Source organism: Acomys minous (genome assembly GCF_964271855.1).
Source record: "Acomys minous genome assembly, chromosome: 1".
Taxonomy (NCBI): domain Eukaryota; kingdom Metazoa; phylum Chordata; class Mammalia; order Rodentia; family Muridae; genus Acomys; species Acomys minous.
Window position 1 is genome coordinate 131,781,968 of NC_140483.1, and position 21,255 is coordinate 131,803,222.

Below are 21,255 nucleotides of genomic sequence, written 5' to 3' on the forward strand. Positions count from 1 at the left end.
GTGAATAACCTAGAAAGTGCTCCAATGTCATTTCCAGTACATACACAATTTATATTCAGAAATATAATATGGTTTGCACTTACCGTGTTAGAAACTTTAGTTACATTTCTTTAGTGCAGATGAATCTTAAAACCAGCAAAGCTATTCTAATGTAATCTTGTTCCACAGTTTAGACAAATAGGTCCCAGGGTTAGAAAGCCTGCTAACTTTCCTGTGACTTGAACCATCACTAGAACATCTCTTCAGATGGGTACCATGAGCGTTAAGTGTAATTGCCCTTTAGTAGTAAGGCTGAACCTGATGTAAGGTGCTAATGCTTGCTTAAACACAGAAAAGATCCTGTGTGTTAGCAAAATAATGGCGCATGCATAATTAGTACCTGATATCAACAAGATACAGAATGCAGTGCTTAATGGAGAATAACAGGGCTGGGTTCACACTCCTCTTCAGCCCTGATTCACCAATACAGGAAGTCCAACAGATTGGACTGGAACTAAATACTCTCCTGCATTAAATATGTCTGTTTCTTTGAGATTCCCAAATAAAATAGTGCTTTAGTTTATAGTTTATTCAGATTTTAGGGATTAAAACAAGTAGTTAAAAACAAATTACCAAAAGCAAGCTTTCTATTGGAATTAGCCCTTCTTTCAGTGTTTGGTAACACTTAAATCTCATATTGTCTAGTATATGAATGAAAACAAATGATTTAAAAATATTTTTACATTAGAAAATGCCTGACTTCCCTCGAAATATTACTGAGCATTAAAAGAAATTACTTCAGGAACAATGAGGCAATAGATTTTAAAGTACAGTTTATTATTCTTTTCCAAGTCTAACATTCACCACATTCTGTTAGTCATTTTGTAATTTAACCTCCTGCCACTCTTAGGAGTTTCCATAACAATACTGATAGATAAGCTCACTCTCTTTTACTTGGCATAGACGGTTCAAAGAAGATTGGACATTTCTGAGTACTTGGTGAGACTTCCAGTCTGCTCAATAATAAGAGGCCTCAACGTGCTTTTCTATTTAAAATGCCTAAATGGTTTAGTTATATGTTTTCTTTTTAGGGTGGAATGAATGAGAAATAACTCCTATAGGCTCAGGTCCTTGGACATTTGGTTCCCAGTTAGTGGTGCTGGTGTTAGTGGCTCTGGTTGAGGTACAGATGAACCTTTAGGAAGCAAAGTCTTATCTGTACCTGTGGACACACAATTACTGAGGGTGGGCTTTGAAGTTTATAGTTCCCCAAATACACATATTCAAATTGCCCCCAGTTTCCTGTGTGAGATTTGACAGGCCATCTGATTTGCTGGCTCACCTCCCTGCCATTTTGGACTCTCCTTCTGCAAACATAAGCCAAAATAAGATCTTTCTTTTAAAGATTTCTTTCGACCACGGTGTTTATCACAACAACAGAAAAGCAACTAGTGCACTTGAACAAATGAGAAATGTTCCCGAGCCACCTTCATAATACTGAACTGCATTTCATATGAGGCTTCCACCTTGGGCATCTAAGAGTGGTTCTCTGGATATGGTATCAAGGGTACCGGGGAACCAAGAAAAATAAAGTATAGCAAGACTGAACTGGCAAAGCAACATAAAGGTCATAAGAAACCATGAAGTAAGACCATTGACTAGGGTTTGCATTCTCTGCCCTGAACACTAAATAGCTGTTAAGGTGATGCATAAAGATAAAAGGTGCCCACACTTCCCCCACATGCTTCTTCCTGAAGTCCACTTCTAGTCCCTTGGGAATACATGTCTTTTTAAAAATAAAGTTCGGAATCTGTGAACTTAGGGAGCTGCATCTACTCAGGTAGTTGTTCTTTTAATTCTAAAAGGGAGAGTTGACACAGGAAGGAAGGAGCTAGGAAAAGAGGGAGGGTGGGAGAGAGAGAGACTCTTAGTTTTATCATTTTATATTTCTGATTCTTAAACAACAGTGAAGAAGAGGAGTATAAACTAAACTAGGCTGTCTATCTATCATATATATATAAAAAGAAACCTCTTATTTGTTCCATATAATTTTTATATATTAACATAAGAAAGAATTATAACACTCCAAGTATAGTCAAAATATAAGTTTCTTCTTTATACATTAAAATAAATTTATTTTATTTTTGTGTATTTACATTTCTCAACTTTCTATTACAACTTAAGCACTATGGTATCTGACAATCACAAAAGAATCTGGCAAATTGCAAATAACCAGGTTTGTTAGTGAAATTTTGTTCCTAATTATAGATTTTTACAGTAAACTTCACTTACTTTTCTATGATAATACAACTGATCGCTATGCTATATTGCTGCTGTTTCAAATGTATATTTTGAAAATGAATAGTGGCAGATTCTAAGCTTAGCACTGTGCCTCTAAGAATTCCTTGTGAGGCTAGATATGAAGCCTGAAGTCACCAAGAGGCCTTGGATTTGAAAAAGAACAAGGAGAAGCAGATGGGAGGATTTGGAAGGGGCAAAGGGAAGGCAGAGATGATGCAATATTATAAACTAAAAAAATTTTTTTAATTATCTTTACAGCATTTCAATAAAGTTTCAGAATTTTATTGCATGTGAAATAATTAAAAACTAAAAAAAAAAGTGAGCATTGTATCACGCTATTCTAGAAAATTCCAGGACAAATTCTACTATCAGATCTTCAGATTATTATGAGATTACATTCACTCACTTCCTATTGTCTTAGTCTGGGCTAGGTTTGCAAATGCTTCCAAAACTCCACACACTAGGTTAAATTTCATTTCAAACAAACAATAAACCTACTTTTAGAATAAATACAACCTGTATAAATTTTGAATAATTTTTCTGAATCTTACCTGGTAACTTCAAATGACTCCTTCCAGTAAAGGGGAATGCTGAGTGCTAAAACTGTATTATTTTTAATATGAGAGAAACTTTATTAGATTTATCCACAGTGCTTGAAAATATGAATTCTTTAAAAACTATGTTTAGGAAAGCCCTATCCTCACATTTTTAAGTTAGGAAGTTATATAATAAGAAGGGTGGATATTTTGTCAAGGTCATTTGCTCTTTCATAGAATTTGAGCTGGGAGCCTTAATGCCAAAGCTCCTAGAAGAGGGCAGACTGAAGAGTTTTACATGAAAAGCCCCAAGGAATTTGTACATAAATCTCCAGAGTGTCTCCTACTCATGTCTAAGACATGGATCAACCCATTAACATACATCTTAGGCCTTTCTCTACCCTGGTCTCATCTTCCCTCCTTAGCCTTCTCCTATTTTCTGCTATTCCCATCCTTCTCTTGTCTTTTAGACTGGTTGCCTGAAACTCATCTGGGAGATTTATCAAATAAACCATAGCCCAGGCTCCCTGTGGAAACAGTATACTCTAAACAATGTCTATTCCTGCTTGTAAACTTGTGGTATGGTTTGTAAATGTCCCATTTTGGAAACTGGTTGATCTAGAATAATCTAGAAAATTTTGCTACAGCATCAATAAACAGCCCCCCCAAAAAGGATTAAATCACACATCCAAAGAATAAGTGACAAACTCATGGGATTGAAATCCTCAGGCAACATGTAGTCTCCATGATATATAAAAAAAACAAAAACAAAAACAAATACACACTGATTTAGTCTAAGATAAGATATTGTTGATGAAGAGGATACAGGAAAGAACATCCTCAGGTTTTGCTTATTGTATATTTGCTATAAACACCCATAGAAGACATCGCTTTGTTGTTGTTTCTAAGACAGGGTTACACATATCTCAGGTAGCCTGAAACTCTATGTGTGACTAAGAATGTGGTAGACTGTGCTCAAGACGTGCCATCATTCACTGCTCACAAACCATAAGAGTGACGTTAGCACTCCCACTCCCAAGGATGTCCCTGGGCCAGTCACTTAAAATTATTTCAGTGATTAACTAATAAGTAACATGATGGCATCCAGAAAGAACTCCAGAAGAAAAAATAGAAAGAGGTGAGACCAGGTCTCTCAAGACTCTGTGTATGCTGACAAATAACCCGCTTTTGACAGCAGTAACAACTTAAAGTTCAAACTTCAGAGAACTGGCCCAGGAAACACTACATAACATTTTTTAATTCCAGCATTGCCAACAAACATAGCCTAAAATCAATGCCTTTGAATTCTTCAAGGACTGGGAATCTGCTAAGGCATTTATCTTATTCTTTTAAGATTTAATTTTTAATTGTGTGTACTTATGTGTCTGTGTGTGGTTATGTGCTCATGAGTCCAGGTGCCCTGGGAGGCCAGAGGCATTTGGTCGGCTGAGCTGAGGTTACTGTTAGTAAAGGATGCTGCAAAGAAACTAAAGGCCTCTGCTGAAGTGCTGCATGCTATTAATTGCTGTGCTTACTCCCTCTGCAATCATATTTAAATATATTATGACTAAAAATCATTGAATTACTTTGTCTCTCCAAACGAAGCAATTTTACTATAAACGGTAAACAGGAACCACGTTAAAATTACTGTTCCGGTAATATTGAAAAGAAGAGGTGTTTCTGCCCACTGAAATGTAAACTCTGCTATTCAGCTTACTTCACGCTAAAGATCCCATCATAAAAATCTTAAAATGTACCGGTGTGGTGGCATACATCTACGATTCCAGGACTTGGTGAGGCAGAGGTAGGAGGATCTCTGTGAGTTCAAGGCTAGCCTGGTCTACAAGAGAGTCCAGAGCAGCCAAAGCTACACAGGGAAACCTTGTCTCAAAAAAACAAACAAAATATCTTAAAGTGTTCTCATGACTTGAGTATAACCCTTTGCCCTGTTTTCGTATAGTAATACATCTATCCAAATGGGCCATTTTTTATGTGAGTAGTAAATGTCCTTAGACATATATAGTTTAACAATAAAAATTAATATTGGCTTATGAAGTGAACAAAATTGTGCTTTTCAAATATTGACAAAGCACACACTTTGATATATATCACAAAGCATTGCAGGTAATAGAGAAAATCACTTAAGATCAATTCGCACATCTCCTTTTAAATCGCGTGTAAAAGCAATCTTTCTTCAGCTATTTGTTTTATAGTTATATAAACTCCTTGGCGGTGTTCTAATTTTTATGTGACTTCTAATTACCGTGTGACTGAACTAATTTTTATAAGAAAAAATACAATACAAAAGAATATAACCCCTTTAAAATATTTAAATAGAGGGTTGATTTGGTTTGAGGTTTCTGTTTGGCTGTTTGCTATTGTTACATGGGATATGCTTTTAAAAGTAATTACTTACCATTGCTTTTTATATGCCATTATCTGCTCTTTGCAACTCTTAGTGTTTCAGGGCTTAGCACTGGGTTTGTAGTACCCTGAAGACAGCCTTCATAGTCCACATTAAAATTATACTCAAAGATCTATTAGTCTTTTTTTCCCACTCAAATCACAAAACCAGTGAAAAATGTAACAGTCTGAAAAATCATTATTACACCTAAGAATCAACACCAGGGTTGGTTGCAGTCTGAGATGGTCCCTTGCTTTTGCTGTTGTTGCATTTTCTGTTTCCGCATTCCAGTGCGGTGTTTCTGACCCTCTGATCACTTATAAACTAACTCCTGGCTGTGCAGTCTGACCAGCAATTAGGAGCTCTGCATGGAGATTCGTCCTTACTGTGCACATAGTCCATATTTTCCAATGTTAGTAAAGTAAAATGTTACCTTATTACATCACAGCCACCTATGAAGCAACTTACACTACTTTCAATTAATTCAATTACCTTTAAAGAAAATATAATCTTTTTCTGGTTAAAAGTCTAAACATAACCAAGATTCCTTGAAAGGAAGGTCTAGGTTTCATATTGCTTTTAACACCAGAAAAATAATATTTGATCTCCAAACAAAAGCATGGCTTCTCTGTCCAATTTGATATCTTTTTCATGCTGCCTCAGTGATGGCCAAATAATTGGTTGTTCACTTGTGTGCTTGTCTCCCCCGACAGTTCCACAGATGCCCTGAACAATACTCCAAAGACTGCTTTCAGTAGGGCAAACCCTCATTAATCATTCCTGCTGACAGCACAAGAGGACACCTGCATCTGGTGAAGGAGGCCAGCCATGGCTTATGGGAGTGAGGATTACAACCAACCCAAGGTGTGGGAGAACATTTTTAACAGGAATGTGGAAAACAATGACAATTGCAACACAGAGAGGGGGAGAGAGAGAGAGAGAGAGAGCGAGAGAGAGAGAGAGAGAGAGAGAGAGAGAGAGAGAGAGAGAGAGAGACTTCAGATAACAAAAATGAATCCTACATTAGCACGTTCATTTATTTAATATCTTAGGCTAAAGTTGTGGCTCGTGTTGCCATTACAGAAGCATTCTACGCTATCAGAGGAAGAGACACAGAGGGCTGTGACAAATAGCTGCTAAATTCTTCATGCTCACATCTAGCAATGTTAGCATTAAATACTGATGAACTGTCACATGATTTTCATTTAGAAATTATGGCAGTTTCAGCTTCCTATTTCATGGTACTCATAAATATTTCTCCTACTATATTTCACAAGTAGAATATATGAAATATACAATTTTCAGTAAGAATTCTTCCTCGTGTGTGACAACTTTCTTTTATTGAAATAATAAATAATACTGCTTTAAAGAAAGGGTTAAAGAGTCTGGAAATTTTTCTAGAAAATGATACATGATTAACACACCATATAAAGCTATTTAGTTTCCCAGAATACAAGTTTATCTTCCTTTGTTGCTATTTTCCTGATCGCATCAATCATGCAAAGGACCAAAAATAATGAATTTTACTTCACATCTTTTTGTCTGTCTTAACTAAAACTATGTCATCATTCATAACACAAAAGACCAGTCAGTGATAAAAATAGCCATAAGGTGATAGCAACCACACATTTAGGGTTTACAAAAATAACAGAACAAACATAGCAAAACAAAATGTAAAGCTTGCAAAACATTCTGAAAGAAAAAAGACAAGTGACTAAAACCCAGTAACAAACATCTCTGTGTCAATTTGAAGTTAATTTCTAATCACAAATACAAAATTAGAAAGTTAGACCAAAAAATGTAAGAATATATGTAGTTTCACACTAATGTTGGTGGTTTGAAAACATTCAAAGTTCTGGCTTTTTATAAAAGTATACAAAGACACCTGTTGGGTAGAATATAAAGATTACCAAGGTGAAAATCTAGTCTAAATTATATTTGGATATTTAGATATTTGGTTGGTTGTTTCCTTGGAGACAGGGTCGCATTTTACAGTCCTGGCTGGTCTAGAACTCGCTATGTAAAGCAGGTTGGCTTTGAACTCTCAGAGACCCACCTGCTTCTGTCTGTTGAGTTCTGCTCTTTAAGATTTAGGACAGCACATCCAGATTGACCTTTTAAATTTTAATTTCTAATTCAGATTATATCCCAATTGTTGTCCCCAAGTTTGTATCTTCCTGTTCCCACCAGCCTTCCCTCTTCTGCCCTATTCCCCTCCCCTAGACCTCTGACAGAGGGGACCTCCTCCCTTACCATATGACCACAGCCTATCAGGTTTCATCCTGATAGCCTGCTTCCTCTTCCTCTGTGTGCCCACCAGGCCTCCCCACCAAGTAGAAATGATCAAATCAGGGGCACTGGAGTTCATGTCAGAGGCAGTCCCCACTCTTCCTACAACTGGGGAAAATGAGCTGTCCATTGCCTAGCTATGAAAGGAGAGTCTAGGTTTACTTCATGCATTGTCCTTGGTTGGTACAATAGTTTGTGCAGGCCCCAAGTCCTGATCTGCGGGCCTTGATGGTCTCCTTTTTGGGCTCCTGAATCCCCTGGGTCCTCCCATCCCCCCATTACTCCAGACTACTCTCAGAGATCCACCTGGAGTCCGGCAGCCAAGTCCCAGCATCTGTCCCAATGCCCCACTGGGTGAAGACTCTCAGAGGACATCTATGTTGGGCTAATATCCAATTATAAGTGAGTATATACAATCTGTGTCTTTTATGTGTCTGGGTTACCGCACTCAGCATAATCTTTTCTAATTCCATCCATTTGCCTCCACTTTTCATGACCTCTTTATTTTTAATAGCTTAATAGTATTCCATTGTATAAATATACCACAGTTTCTTTACACATTCTTCAGTTGAGGTACATCGAGGTTGTTTCCAGATTCCGTTTATTATGAATAAAGCTGCTATGAACATAGTTGAGCAAATGTCCTTGTTGTATGTTGGAGCATCTTTTGGGTACATGCCCAGGAATGATATAGTTGGGTCTTGAGGTAGCGCTATAACCAATTTTCTGAGAAAGTGCCAAATTGATTTCTAAAATGGTTGTCCAAGTTTGTACTGCCTCCAACAATGGAGGAGGGTTCCCCTTTCGCCACATCCTCACCAGCATGCATTGTCACTTGAGTTTTTGAACTTGGCCATTCTAATAAGTATAAGATGGAATCTGAGTTGTTTTGGTTTGCATTTCCCTGCTATCCAAGGAAATTGAATATTTCTTTAGGTGTTTCTCAGCCATTCAATACTCCTTTGTTGAGAATTCTCTGTTTAGCTCTGTTCTCCAATTTATTTGGATTATTTGAGTTTTGTTGTGTTTAATTTCTTGAGTTCTTTATATAATTTAGATATTAGTTCTTTGTCAGATGTAAGACTGGTGAAGATCTTCTCCCAGTCGGTAGGCTGTCACTTTGTTCTGTTGACAGTGTCCTTTTGCCTTATGGAAGCTTTTCAGTTTCATGAGGTCTCATTTATTAATTGTTGACCTTAGATCTGGGCTGTTGATGTTCTGTTCAGGAAGTTGTCTCCTGTGCCAATGAGTTCAAGGCTCTTCCTCATATTTTCTTCTAAAAGATTTACTGTATCTAGTTTTATGTTGAGAACTTTAATCCACTTGGACTTTAGTTTTGTGCATGGTAATAAATATGGATCTATTTCCATTTTCCTACATATAGACACCCAGTTAGACCCAGCCTGACATTTTTTTTAACTTTTTATTAATTTATTCTTGTTACATCTCAGTGGTCATCCCATCCCTTGTATCCTCCCATTCTTCCCTCCCTCTCATTTTCCCCTTATTCCCCTCCCCTATGACTGTTCCTGAGGAGGATTACCTCCCCCTGTATATGCTCATAGGGTATCAAGTCTCTTCTTGGTAACCTGCTGTCCTTCCTCTGAGTGCCACCAGGTCTCCCCCTCCAGGGGACATGGTCAAAGGTGAGGCACCAGAGTATGTGAGAAAGTCATATCCCACTCTCCACTCAACTGTGGAGAATGTTCTGACCGTTGGCTAGATCTGGGTAGGGGTTTAAAGTTTACCACCTGTATTGTCCTTGGCTGGTGCCTTAGTTTGAGTGGGACCCCTGGGCCCAAATCTGCCTATGATAATGTTCTACTTGTAGGTTTCTAGAACCCTCTGGGTCCTTCTACTTTGTTATCCTCCCATGCTTCTCTCATCTAGAGTCCCAATAGGCTTTCGTGGGACATGCCCCTTGGGCTAATATGCAGATATAAGTGAGTATATACCATTTGAGTCTTTCTGCTTCTGGGTTAACTCACTCATTATGATCATTTCTAGCTCAATCCATTTGTCCACAAATTTTGGGAACTCCTTGTTTTTAATAGCTGAGTAGTATTCCATAGTGTAAATGTACCACAGTTTCTTTATCTATTCTTCTACTGATGGACACTTAGGCTGTTTCCATGTTCTGGCTATTATGAATAAGGCTGCTATGAACATGGTTGAGCAAATTTTCTGGTTGTGCAGCCTGACATTTTAAACAAACAATGGTAAGTTGTACTTGAAACTGATTACAACATCTTATAATGTTAAAATCCACCATAGCATGTATTTAAAAGGATGTAAGGGAAGCAAATGACAGGAAGGTAGGAGTATAAATCATCATCAGAAAAACAAGCGATGCAAATATTTTTTATTACACTTGAATTGACAGTCAAGAGATACTTCGGTGTCTCCCAGGAATCTAAGCATGTCATGTTTTTCAGCATCCTTAGAGTCGAGCAGTTGATCTTTGTTCAAGGAATGTGTCTATATTTTGTGGGTATCCTGATACCACCTACTTGACATTTATAATGCTCAGTAACTGAGCTGTGCAACCTCACATCGCATTTAAAGATGAGATTCACTTGTTTTTAAAAATTCAGAACCAAGATTTATCACATGTGCACTTTACTACTGAGGTCTGCAGAAACAACCTAAAGATTTTCTCCAAAAGAGTTTCATTAAACCCTGAGAAGAAGAAATAAACAGTTTCTGGTGTGTAGACAAACAAGGGGGAAACATGTAGGAAGGACGTAAGGAAGGAAGGATAGAAGGGAAGGAGGGACAAAGGGCTAGAGGGATCTTATAGAAGGGAGTAAGAATTGCATAAATGGTTATTGCAAGATCATAAAAATTTTTGTAATGTGTGAGGGAAATAAGTGGAAAAATTACTTTAGTACTTCAAGAAATGATTGATCAAGAGTTTACTTCAAACTTAAACATTGATTTGAGATATTTATGTTATTTTGTTCTAAAATGTAGCAGGAAATACTACATTTGATTACATACCTGTTAAATAGAAGTTCTAAAAACATTTAGGTTTAATCATTCAAAATAAGTTACATTTATGAACCAAAGAATTCAGCTGCAATTACCATTGTAAATAGTATAGCTGCTTCCTTTGAAAATTATATTTTCTATATTTAGTTATAAATGTCTACTTTAAACCTTATTTCATCTAACCAAAAAAAAGTTGCAAGGAGCTATTGGTAATAAATTTTCAAACACAATAAGAGACTGATTAAAACATTTATTATTCTAGCTGGGCACGGTGGCACACAACTATTATCCCAGTACTCTGGGAGGCAGATGCAGGCATATCTCTGTGAATTCGAGGCAGCCTGGTCTACAAAGTGAGTCCAGGACAGCCAAGGCTACACAGTGAAGCTAGGTCTCAAAAAAAAAAGCCAAAAACATTTATTACTCATTGTGTAATATTCTATGAGTCAACTATTTTTTTATTTCTGAATTAAGAAATATATAATGGCAAACTTTAACTAGATAAGTTGAAACCAAATATTAGGTCTGGTTCTATACTGTAAAAGTAACATCGCCTGCAAATTTTACATGATATCATTTTATACTAAGCACCAAGGTTTTTCACATTGAGAAGATCCTATTAGTTTCCAAAGTACTCATTGAAAAGCTATAGTTACTTTAAATGATAATTTATCTCATTTTATGTTTGGGGGTAAAATCGATCCTAAAAAACTTATATGACTACCTCAGATCACAGAGGTAACAGTAAAATGTGTTCTGGATTCCTCTACCGACATGCCCAGGTGTGACACCAGAGTCAGGTATGACCTAGAATATCCAGGGGACAGATGGGCAATGTTCATCAAGTCAGATACACCTGACTGATAACTCTTGGCAAAAAGTTATTTATTGGAATGGAGCCCTACAGCTCTCTTTATATATGTCATAGCTGTTTTTGTGTACAACAGTGAGGTGAATGGAGATCATGTGGCCCACAAAGCTGGAAGGATATATTGTGTTTGTTTATGGAAAGATTTGCTAAACCCTAAATAGTATGAGCATGCTACATCAGGGTTCAAGTTCATGGTGGAATTATACATTGTCACTTGGATAATAATATACAAAATGTAGCTAGATAAATAAAGTCATTACGAGTACAATGGATTGTGTCCCGATTCTGTACCAAAAACATCATTTTGGATATGATTTCTTTTAAACAATGAACAAATTAAAGTTAAGTCATTGTGGGTTTTTTTTTTATTACTGAAACAAGCTATGTTGGTATAACTGGACATTGGATCTGACTCTAGAGGAAATCTAGCAACATAAAATTGAATTATGAACTAAGGAAATAAAGAAAAATAAACAACAAAGGTTAAGTGAAGTGAGTGTGAGAAAGAAGTGAAGAGAAGATAATAATGGGGAGATACCTAATAGAAAAAGGCCTTTGGAAAGAGTAATACAGAACTCACTATTATAAAAAGCTTCCAAATGAACACTCGTATAAAAAAAGAGTTTAAATTCAATTAACCTATAACTTGGCAGGAACTCCCTACTAGATACCAGAGGCAAACCAGTAAAAGACTATGAACTGGTTACATGTCTTATGAGATCCGGTAGACTACCAAATATTTCAGACTATTGTCATTTCTTTTGATTATTAGAACTTGATGACAAGATCCTACTGCTGTAGACACGATAGCGTTGAGTCATAGAACATATAAAAGCAAGTGGATGCTGATATAAAAGCTTCATCTCTACTGGACACCCTTTATGGTGCTAGAAGGTGATATGTGTGCTACCAGAGGAGGAGAAAATTAATCACCAGTCTTACTAGCTGTGAACTAATTGAGATACAACAAACACCAGCAAAAGGACACATGCCTACTGATCCATTAGTCATAGAAATGTCAACAGAATGAACAACCACTTTCCTGATTAGAGTCAAGACCCACTCCACAAAATGAAATCCATACCTGGCTCTATTATCATACTAAGAACTAGTGGTTAGACAGGTCATAGGTCTCAGGGGAAGTCCTACTACAATTATTCTGCCAAAGAAACGGAGTATTAAAATAATACCCAGAGATAAGAGCATATAAATGTTTTTAATAGGTGGTGATTAACACAGGTGGTCAGTGTGCAAAGAATAAGACACTGAGGAATGTTCAGCTATAAGTGGGACATGTGTATTACACCTCCTTCTTCTGAACTCATAGACCATTGTGGAAGAAGTAGTAGAATCATTGTAAAAGCCAGAAATGGAAGGTGCCTACAAGAAAACAGGGCTTTCCACACACACCAGCACAAACTGGACTTGATGGATTTAAAAATAAATAAGTAAAAGCAATAAGACGCAAAGCCAGGTCGGTAGGTACACAGAAGGACCTGAGAGGAGTTGGCAGAGGAAATGAATGTGATCAAAATAAATCCCAGTATGTTCATTTCTATTCTATTGCTTTATCTGATATTATTATTCATTAGAATCCTGTTTTTTCTTTTATATGTTTTATTCATTCTTTTCTCTCATATAATACATACCAACTTCAGCCTCCCCTACCCGTGTCCTTCCTAATCCTCCCCAACCTCCCTGCTCTTACACCTCTCAAATTTTGTCAATGTGAAACTAGTAACTGTTAAAATTTAAAATGATGGTCTGCTGCTCAATCTGTAAAGTGCTTCCCCAGCTTACACACACACACACACACACACACACACACACACACACACACACATTACCAGGATTCAATACTCTAAAAGGCATACAAAAGGCATGGTGGCACACAACTGTAATCTTAGCACTTGAGAGATAGAGGCAAGAGGATCAGAAGTGTGAAGTCGAGCTTAGCCACATAGCTAAAGACCACCCAGAATAGCTTAAGCAATCCTATACACTAAAAGATCCTCTGGAGGAATCTTCATACCTGATTTTAAGCTGTACTATAGAACAACAGTAATTAAAACAGCATGGTACTGGTGCAGCAACAGGCTGGATGATCAGTGGAATCGAATCGAAGACCCAGAAATGAATCCACACACATATGGTCACTTGATTTCTGACAAAGAAGCCAAATCTATTCAATGGAAAAAGGAGACTTCCTTTCTGACTCTTTCCGGGCGCTCAAGATGTCGAAGCGAGGACGCAGCGGGTCCTCCGGAGCCAAGTTCCGGATTTCCCTGGGTCTTCCCGTAGGAGCGGTGATCAACTGTGCCGACAACACAGGAGCCAAAAATCTGTATATCATCCCTGTGAAGGGAATCAAAGGACGGCTGAACAGGCTTTCTGCCGCCGGTGTGGGCGATATGGTGATGGCCACAGTTAAGAAGGGCAAACCAGAATTAAGGAAAAAGGTCCATCCAGCAGTGGTAATTCGACAACGAAAGTCATATCGAAGAAAAGATGGGGTGTTTCTTTATATTGAAGATAACGCAGGGGTCATAGTAAACAATAAAGGCGAGATGAAAGGTTCTGCTATCACAGGTCCAGTTGCAAAGGAGTGTGCAGACTTGTGGCCCAGGATTGCATCCAATGCAGGCAGCATCGCATGATTCTCTGGTGTACTTGTAAAATATATTCATTAAAAAGTCTTTGCTCTAAGGAAAAAAAAAAAGGATAGCATCTTCAACAAATGGTGTTGGTCTAACTGTATGTCTACATGTAGAAAAATGCAACTGGATCCCTATTTGTCACCTTGTACAAAACTCAAATCTAAGTGGATCAACGACCTCAACATAAAACCAGAGACACTAAATACATTAGAAGAAAAAGTGGGGAAGAACCTGGAACACATTGGCACAGGAGACAACTTCCTGAACAGAACACCAACAGCCCAGGCCTTAAGGTCAACAAATTAATAAATGGGACCCCACGAGGCTGAGAAGCTTCTGTAAGGCAGGAGACACTGTCAAGAGAACAAAGCGACAGCCTACAGACTGGGAAAAGATCTTCACCAACCCTACAAAGACCACCCTCTTAAACAAAATATTGATTATTGGGAGTAAGAACGGAGGAGGGAATCGACTTTCTAAATTCTTCTAGTTTAGGCTTACTTAAAATATACAATGGTAATCACATCACAATGTAAAATGAAAATGAAGGATTAACTACCTTTGAAAGGGGACAACTAAGCCAGGCATGGTGGCTCACCCCTTTAATCCCAGCACTCGGGAGGCAGAGGCAGATAGATCGCTGTGAGTTCAAGGCCAGCCTGGTCTACAAAGCAAGTCCAGGGTAGTCAAGGCTACACAGAGAAACCCTGTCTCGAAACATACAAAAAAAGGGGGGACAACTATTTTTCAGTTATTTATTTGAATGATTTTCATATGCATCAATATTAATGATTAACTTTTGTTGAAAATAAAAGGACAAAATCAAAATAAGGAAAATATTTTCAATGAAAATAATGCTTATTGTTCAATGTAGTGTACTATTAATTTCTCTGTTTATCACTCACATACCTACTTATCCAATCATCTATTCTCCTAATTTTGTTGTTAGTGTTCATTGTTATCATTAAAAAGTAATTGTTATACTGTTTATAGAAAATATTGGGCTTTTTTTAATCTAGAAAAATGAACTAAAAGAAATAAATACATTTATAAAGCAAAAAAAAAAAAAAGAAAATAATGTTTATTCACTGTCTTAATTTTGCCCCCAAATATAAGGTAATAATGTTGATATTAAGAGTTTAAGAATTTGGAAAAATTATTAATCATGGTTACAACAAATATTAGAAAAATAATATAAATATTGTGGTTATGACAAAACCCAACATGAGTAACCTACATGAGTCCAGCTACTATCAAAGTATAGGGCTAAGCTTATTAGGTTAGGGGTCAAGATGTTTTTAGATCAAGATAGATGTTTTAAGTTAATAGAGATGAGATATGATAGATATTAATCTCCATTCAGAAATTTAGACCCACAAGATGGGAAAGATGTTTACTTCAAGTTTGCCAAATAGAAAAAGCCAAATCACTATGAATGGAACATTTATATAATTCTTGATTGTCTTATGGTTCTTCTTGCTCTATGTAGTTTATTCTACCCATGTGTAATAATATAAATGTAGATGTTATAAGAAACATAATAAAAAGTTTTTAACGTATAAAGGGTAGTATTTGATTGCATATGCCTGAAGTGCTAGCAATTGGGAGGCAAATACAGAAAATCCCTCTAAGCTGGAGTCCAGCCCAGCCTACATAGTGAGTCCTGAACTAACCATATGTAGTACGTAATACCTCTACATGGCAGAGCACATCATCTTTAAAAAATACAGAAAAAGAAATAAAACAAAACAAACTGAATGCTGTAGTTTAAAACATCCTTTATAAAAACGTGAAGATGAACTAGCTAGCACACACTACACTCTCAGAGTAGAAAAGATACCTTAAATATAGATCTCACTTCCACTGAGCAGTCTTATAAATTATATATAGATATAGATAGTGTGTGTGTGTGTTTAAAAAATTAAGTGCTTAGCATATCACATGAGCACATGGCTGATTTACTCTGCGACTGAACTCTCCATATCTGCCAGTCAAGTCAGGATATTACTTCTTTACCATGAAGCCCTACACCTAATTTTGCTTTAGAACTAAAAACAAAGAACTCAGCGTAAGTAGAAGAATCATTCCATTAGTCTAGCTGGTCACTTATCCCCATTCAGAAGATATAGCATCCTGCATCTATCTAGTCATCATTGTTAGCTTCCTTCAAAATATCTTACTTACTGACTCATTTACCTAGAAAACGTTTGTATAACTATGTGCTAAGCTTTGCCCTGTGAATAACACCACCAGCCAACAAGTCCTTATAGAGTTCTATGTTCTGCATTCTATTATTTTACAAACAAGACTTCTTTTTTTTTTTTCGAATACAAGCAAGACTTCTATTTCATTACTACACTTGTATCTAAGTTTCTGAGGAATACTGACAGTAAAATATGTGTGTGTGTATATGTGTGTGTGTGTGTGTGTGTGTGTGTGTATCAAACTTTTCTGAAAATAGAACGAAAATGACTATCTGAGATCAGGTAACTTAGAGAACTTGACATATGTAAGAAATACTTATTTGGTATCTCTGATGTGAATGAGAGACCCAATCATTAAATTATAAAATGATTATCCATAAATTGAAAATGAAATTAAAATTACATATATGAGAAAAACTAGAATATGCCATACCGTCCTATAATGTGTACTGCATAAGAAAGCCTATAATTTGTATCTGAAAAGGTAGGAATGAAAAACATAATTAAGACTTCGGTCACATTAAGTTGGCCCTTTATTTCCCTGCCTAGGTTAAACATGGTCAGAATGATTAGCATGTCAGTGAAGTTTTCAGGCACTTTTTTTTTTTTTACATTTCTTACTTATATTCCCTAAAGTGAAAGGAATAATTAACTGAAATCCAATTAGCCTAGACTTAGAACACCTGTTTCTGAAATCCTTTGAATAACTTTATCATATTATTATTTTTTTCTTGGCCTTTGTTTTAAGATGAAACACATATCCCTATCCAGTTGCTGGTAGGAGCTGAGAGATTTGCATATCACATAGAAGAAAAGTACCTGCTTGTAAAAGAAATGTGAAGATTAAAAACCACCAAAAGAGTCAGGGATATATCACAGGAGCTACAGTTTCTTAACCCTCTGTTGACCAAAATTACTTTTTATAAAAACTGGAAAAAATAATTTAGCAGAGATGTCATGAATTGCATTTGTAAAGATCCATGAAAAATTAGTTTTAAAATGCAACACTGTATTTTGGTACAAAAAAATAACTGACATTTTCTCTTTTCAATTAGCAATGTAAAGATACTTGAATTTTATTTAGAAAGCCAGGAATGGTGAATTTATAGCAGTTTTTGGAATTCTACAAAAAAGTAATATACAAAAAAGCAACCTAGCAGCTTATTGAGAATCGAGGAAAACATAAAAATGAAAATAAAATAGGTAAGCATAGACTAATCAATCAATTCACTACATTTTATTTTAATTTCTATAATTAGAAAATAAAAAGATATGTTTAAAACAGCAAATAAAAATTATACACTTGTGATGAAAACAGTATTAGGGATTTGAAAACTGAAGTCCCAATTCTGAACAACCCTTTGAAAAAGAGGTCAAAGGACACATCCAGACTGTCTAGAAAGTAATAATACACAGAATGACAACTCAAAGCAGAACCAGCAAGCACAAAAAGTGTATTTTCACTGAAAAACCTGTGTGGAGGAATGCTTCTGAGGGAGCGATGGCTATAGTAGCACTTCGCTTCTTTGACTTGGAAACAGTTGCAACCACACCCTCTCTACATGAGTGTCTCGGAAACCTACTGTACTGTCCCAGTTCCTGGCACCTTGCCACATTTGGATATTCATTTCAGAACCCCGTCCATGACCTCTCTTCTTCCCCTTTCCAAGAGCCTTTGTACTGTTATGTTTTTGGTTTTGTTGGTTTTGGTTTTGGTCTTGGTCTTGGTCTTGGTCTTGGTCTTGGTCTTGGTCTTGGTCTTGGTCTTGGTCTTGGTCTTGGTCTTGGTCTTGGTCTTGGTCTTGTTCTTGGTCTTAATCTTGGTCTTGGTCTTGGTTTTGGTTTTGGTTCTGGTTTTGGTTTTGGTTTTGGTTTTGGTTTTGGTTTTCGAGACAGGGTTTTTCTGTGTTATCTTGGCAGTCCAAGGCTCGCTATTTATAGACCAGGCTGGCCTCAAACTCACAGCAATCCACCTGTTTCCGCCTCCCAAATTCTGGGGTTAAAGGCCTACGCCACCGTGCCTGGCTACTGTTATGTTCATGTCACTTCCAGAGACAGCTAATATATCTCACTGTTCACAACTCCAAATAAAACTGAGATGAAATGGTCTTGAAAGAACACACAAAAAAGATTACTTTGGGGTAGACCCTGGGGCACTGACAATGCTAACACACATCTTCACTAAAAATCGTGAAAATATTTCCTAGAAAGAAAATATAAAGATGTGTGGCTCTGAGTATGAATCACAATATAGTTGGAAACACAAAAACTTCAACTGATGTTGGCACTAGGTTAAATAACCAGGGCATATGAAGTTAGAAATCTTTCCTAGAAATCTGACATGCATCAAAATTGCCCTCTCTGTTGTTTATATATAATATAAGCAAATATCTCATGTTATGTTCTCTAGCAAACAAGGAAAAGATGAATTAGTTAATTTTAATTATATATTTTATGTAACTCGTGAATCGGAAACATTATTTCAAGGTATAATCAAGATAAAATGATTTGAGATATACTTTTCCTTCTCCTTATACCATATCTTCAAAGCCCAGTGTACATCATGCTGTACAACACAGTTGACTTAGATAAACCACATTTCTAGTGAGAAGTAGCAACTTTTGACTAATAACTGAAATGTGAGACATAAACATTTCAAAATCCAACAATTCCAGGCCCACCTCTATCACTCTGTGGGTAGTCTGCCTAACTTCCGTGAACAAGGCTTAAGCAGAGAATACACTGTGCTCACCACACTGCTAGATCCTCCTACAGCCAATGGCTTTCCTGTCCTTACAGTATTCTAACCAAACTATGCGGATCAATCAGGGAGGAAGTGTTCCAAATGGCAGGAAGCCTGAGTCTGAAAGTACATTTGAAGAGCAACTCCAATGTCCAGGACTAGAATTCAGCCAAAAACAAAAAAACAAAAAAACAAACAAACAAACAAAGCCCACTTCACTAAAGAGATTTATTTTATTGGTGAAACTATAGAAAATTGTATGCAATCTTTACGCTTAGGTAGTAGTGACTTCTCTACCATTTTTAGTCAGACTTGAACTTTTAATATTTGTGGAAAAGCAGTTTCTCATGGTGATATTCTTCAGAGTCTTCTCTATTTTTATATATTTTTTATCACTTTTGATAAACTATGGAATCTGGATGATAAAATTATAAGGTAAGCCCTTTTGTTTTTTACAAAACTGTTTTTCCTCTCTGTAAGTCATTGCTGCTTTGACTTTACTACATGCTTAAGGGAGTCTCTCTAATTCCTAATTCGTAAGAGGTATCTTAGACATACCTGGTGGGGTCTCATCTTATCTTCTGTTGCGTGATAGCCTTTGCTCCTATATGCCCTCCTCTACCCAGCCGCTGCATCCCTGCCGCTTGCCTATGCTGTGGATGTACCTCACGGTTCCTAAATGGTCTGGTTGAACTTAAAACCCCTTTTATGACTTCTCCTGGTGAGTTACTCAGCTTACAAGTTCTTACCAAAATTCTTTGTTAGTTTCTAACAGACTGTGTGTGTGTGTGTGTGTGTGTGTGTGTGTTTTGAAAAAAAATTAAAACAATGAAAAGAAAATGTACTTTGGAAAAAAATCCATGAAAAACAAAAATTTTAAAACTACTGTTTAATTTGGCATTTTAAATGTGATTTCATACATCAGCATGTTCATATATAAATTGTCCTGTATTCATAAATATGCCATACCATGTAAAATACTTGAAGATGGTACTACAAATAGTTAAGCCCTCGTGTCTACATAAAGTTTGTAACAATGTTGTCTTGTTTCATTTTCAGACATTTTTACCTTGCCACATGTTCACCCTCATAAAAAGTAATATAAATCAGAATTTCCTGCAATAAATGTATTATCTTCATATTTAAATAGGAAATGACCCTCTGAACAAACACTACATATGTATTCTTTCTTAACCAAAGGGAAGAATGAAAATTAAAATTAATGTCTTAATTACATAAAATTTCTTAGCTGTTAAATTCAAAATATACCTTTTTAAAATGACTTTATGAAATAGAAACATTTTTAAATTTTTGTTTGAATATGGGAAGCTGTGCTATTTCCCCTAGTGGATGTTGCATTCACAGAAACTTTGGGAAGATTATAAAAGAAAATAATAAAGTCCTCTGGGTGATGAAGGAGGACACGGGATAAGAATATCTGGCAGGACTTCAAGCCTAGTGGGCAGGTTGTGGAGAAGAAAGAAGGGTCAGACACACAAAGCAGCAGCAAGGCAAGCCGGGGTAACAAGCCAATTAGTGGATTAAAGGGTAAGATTCTGAGTTCTGAAACACAGGGGTGATAATATAGGCAGCTTGGGAGAGGATTAAAATAAAGAAGTGATAACAGTATTCAGTTGAGAGAGAAGGCTGTCAAAAATGTAAATAGGGGGAAAGTAAAACAATGGAAACAAAAAGCTGACATTTAATCAAGGGTTATAGTAGCAGAAACTCAAAGGGAGGGAATGTGGTGGGTTTTGCTTAATTCATTAACAGAGGATGAAGGCAGATGGAAAATTTGGTCTCATTTACAAGAAACCAAAGGGACTGTAGTGGAGCATAGGGAAATAACCCATTTCTCTTCCTCATACAGATAATCGCAGCCTGATACCCACAATGAGGTTTTAGTAGCTCGGGTACTGTTGTGGGTTGGAGCCACACATTAAAGACAAGCGGGCACTTGACTGCTCTAAGTGTGACACTTCAGAGATCTACACAAACTGAACAGCATACGTTTTCAATTGGCAACTTTTACTTACATGTTTATATGATATACCTCATTTATAAAACTATGTTCATTAAAATATTTTGTTTTGAACTCTTGAAATCAAATCTTATTATTTAGGACATTAACTTGGATTTTATTTCTTTCTTAATAGAAAAGATAATTTTCTGCTTTACATTTTAGGGAAAATAACAGCTTAAAAACTCATTTACAGCTGCAAGTTTTAAGTTCATTTTATAACACAAGAGAGCTACATTTTAGGAAGTAACATTCTCTGC

General features: G+C 36.5%; 1 protein-coding gene and 1 long non-coding RNA gene across 2 annotated transcripts in view; one reads left to right on the plus strand and one right to left on the minus strand.

Moving 5' to 3' along the window:
* The window catches only part of LOC311603752, a 688,670-nt gene that overhangs the window by 388,432 nt on the left and 278,983 nt on the right, over nt 1-21,255 (minus strand). The window lies entirely within an intron of this gene.
* LOC311593937 (large ribosomal subunit protein uL14-like) lies at nt 13,559-14,067 on the plus strand. Its single transcript, XM_084775347.1, has one exon. The coding sequence runs from the start codon at nt 13,561-13,563 to the stop codon at nt 14,026-14,028; it is 468 nt and encodes a 155-aa protein (XP_084631473.1). The 5' UTR covers nt 13,559-13,560; the 3' UTR covers nt 14,029-14,067.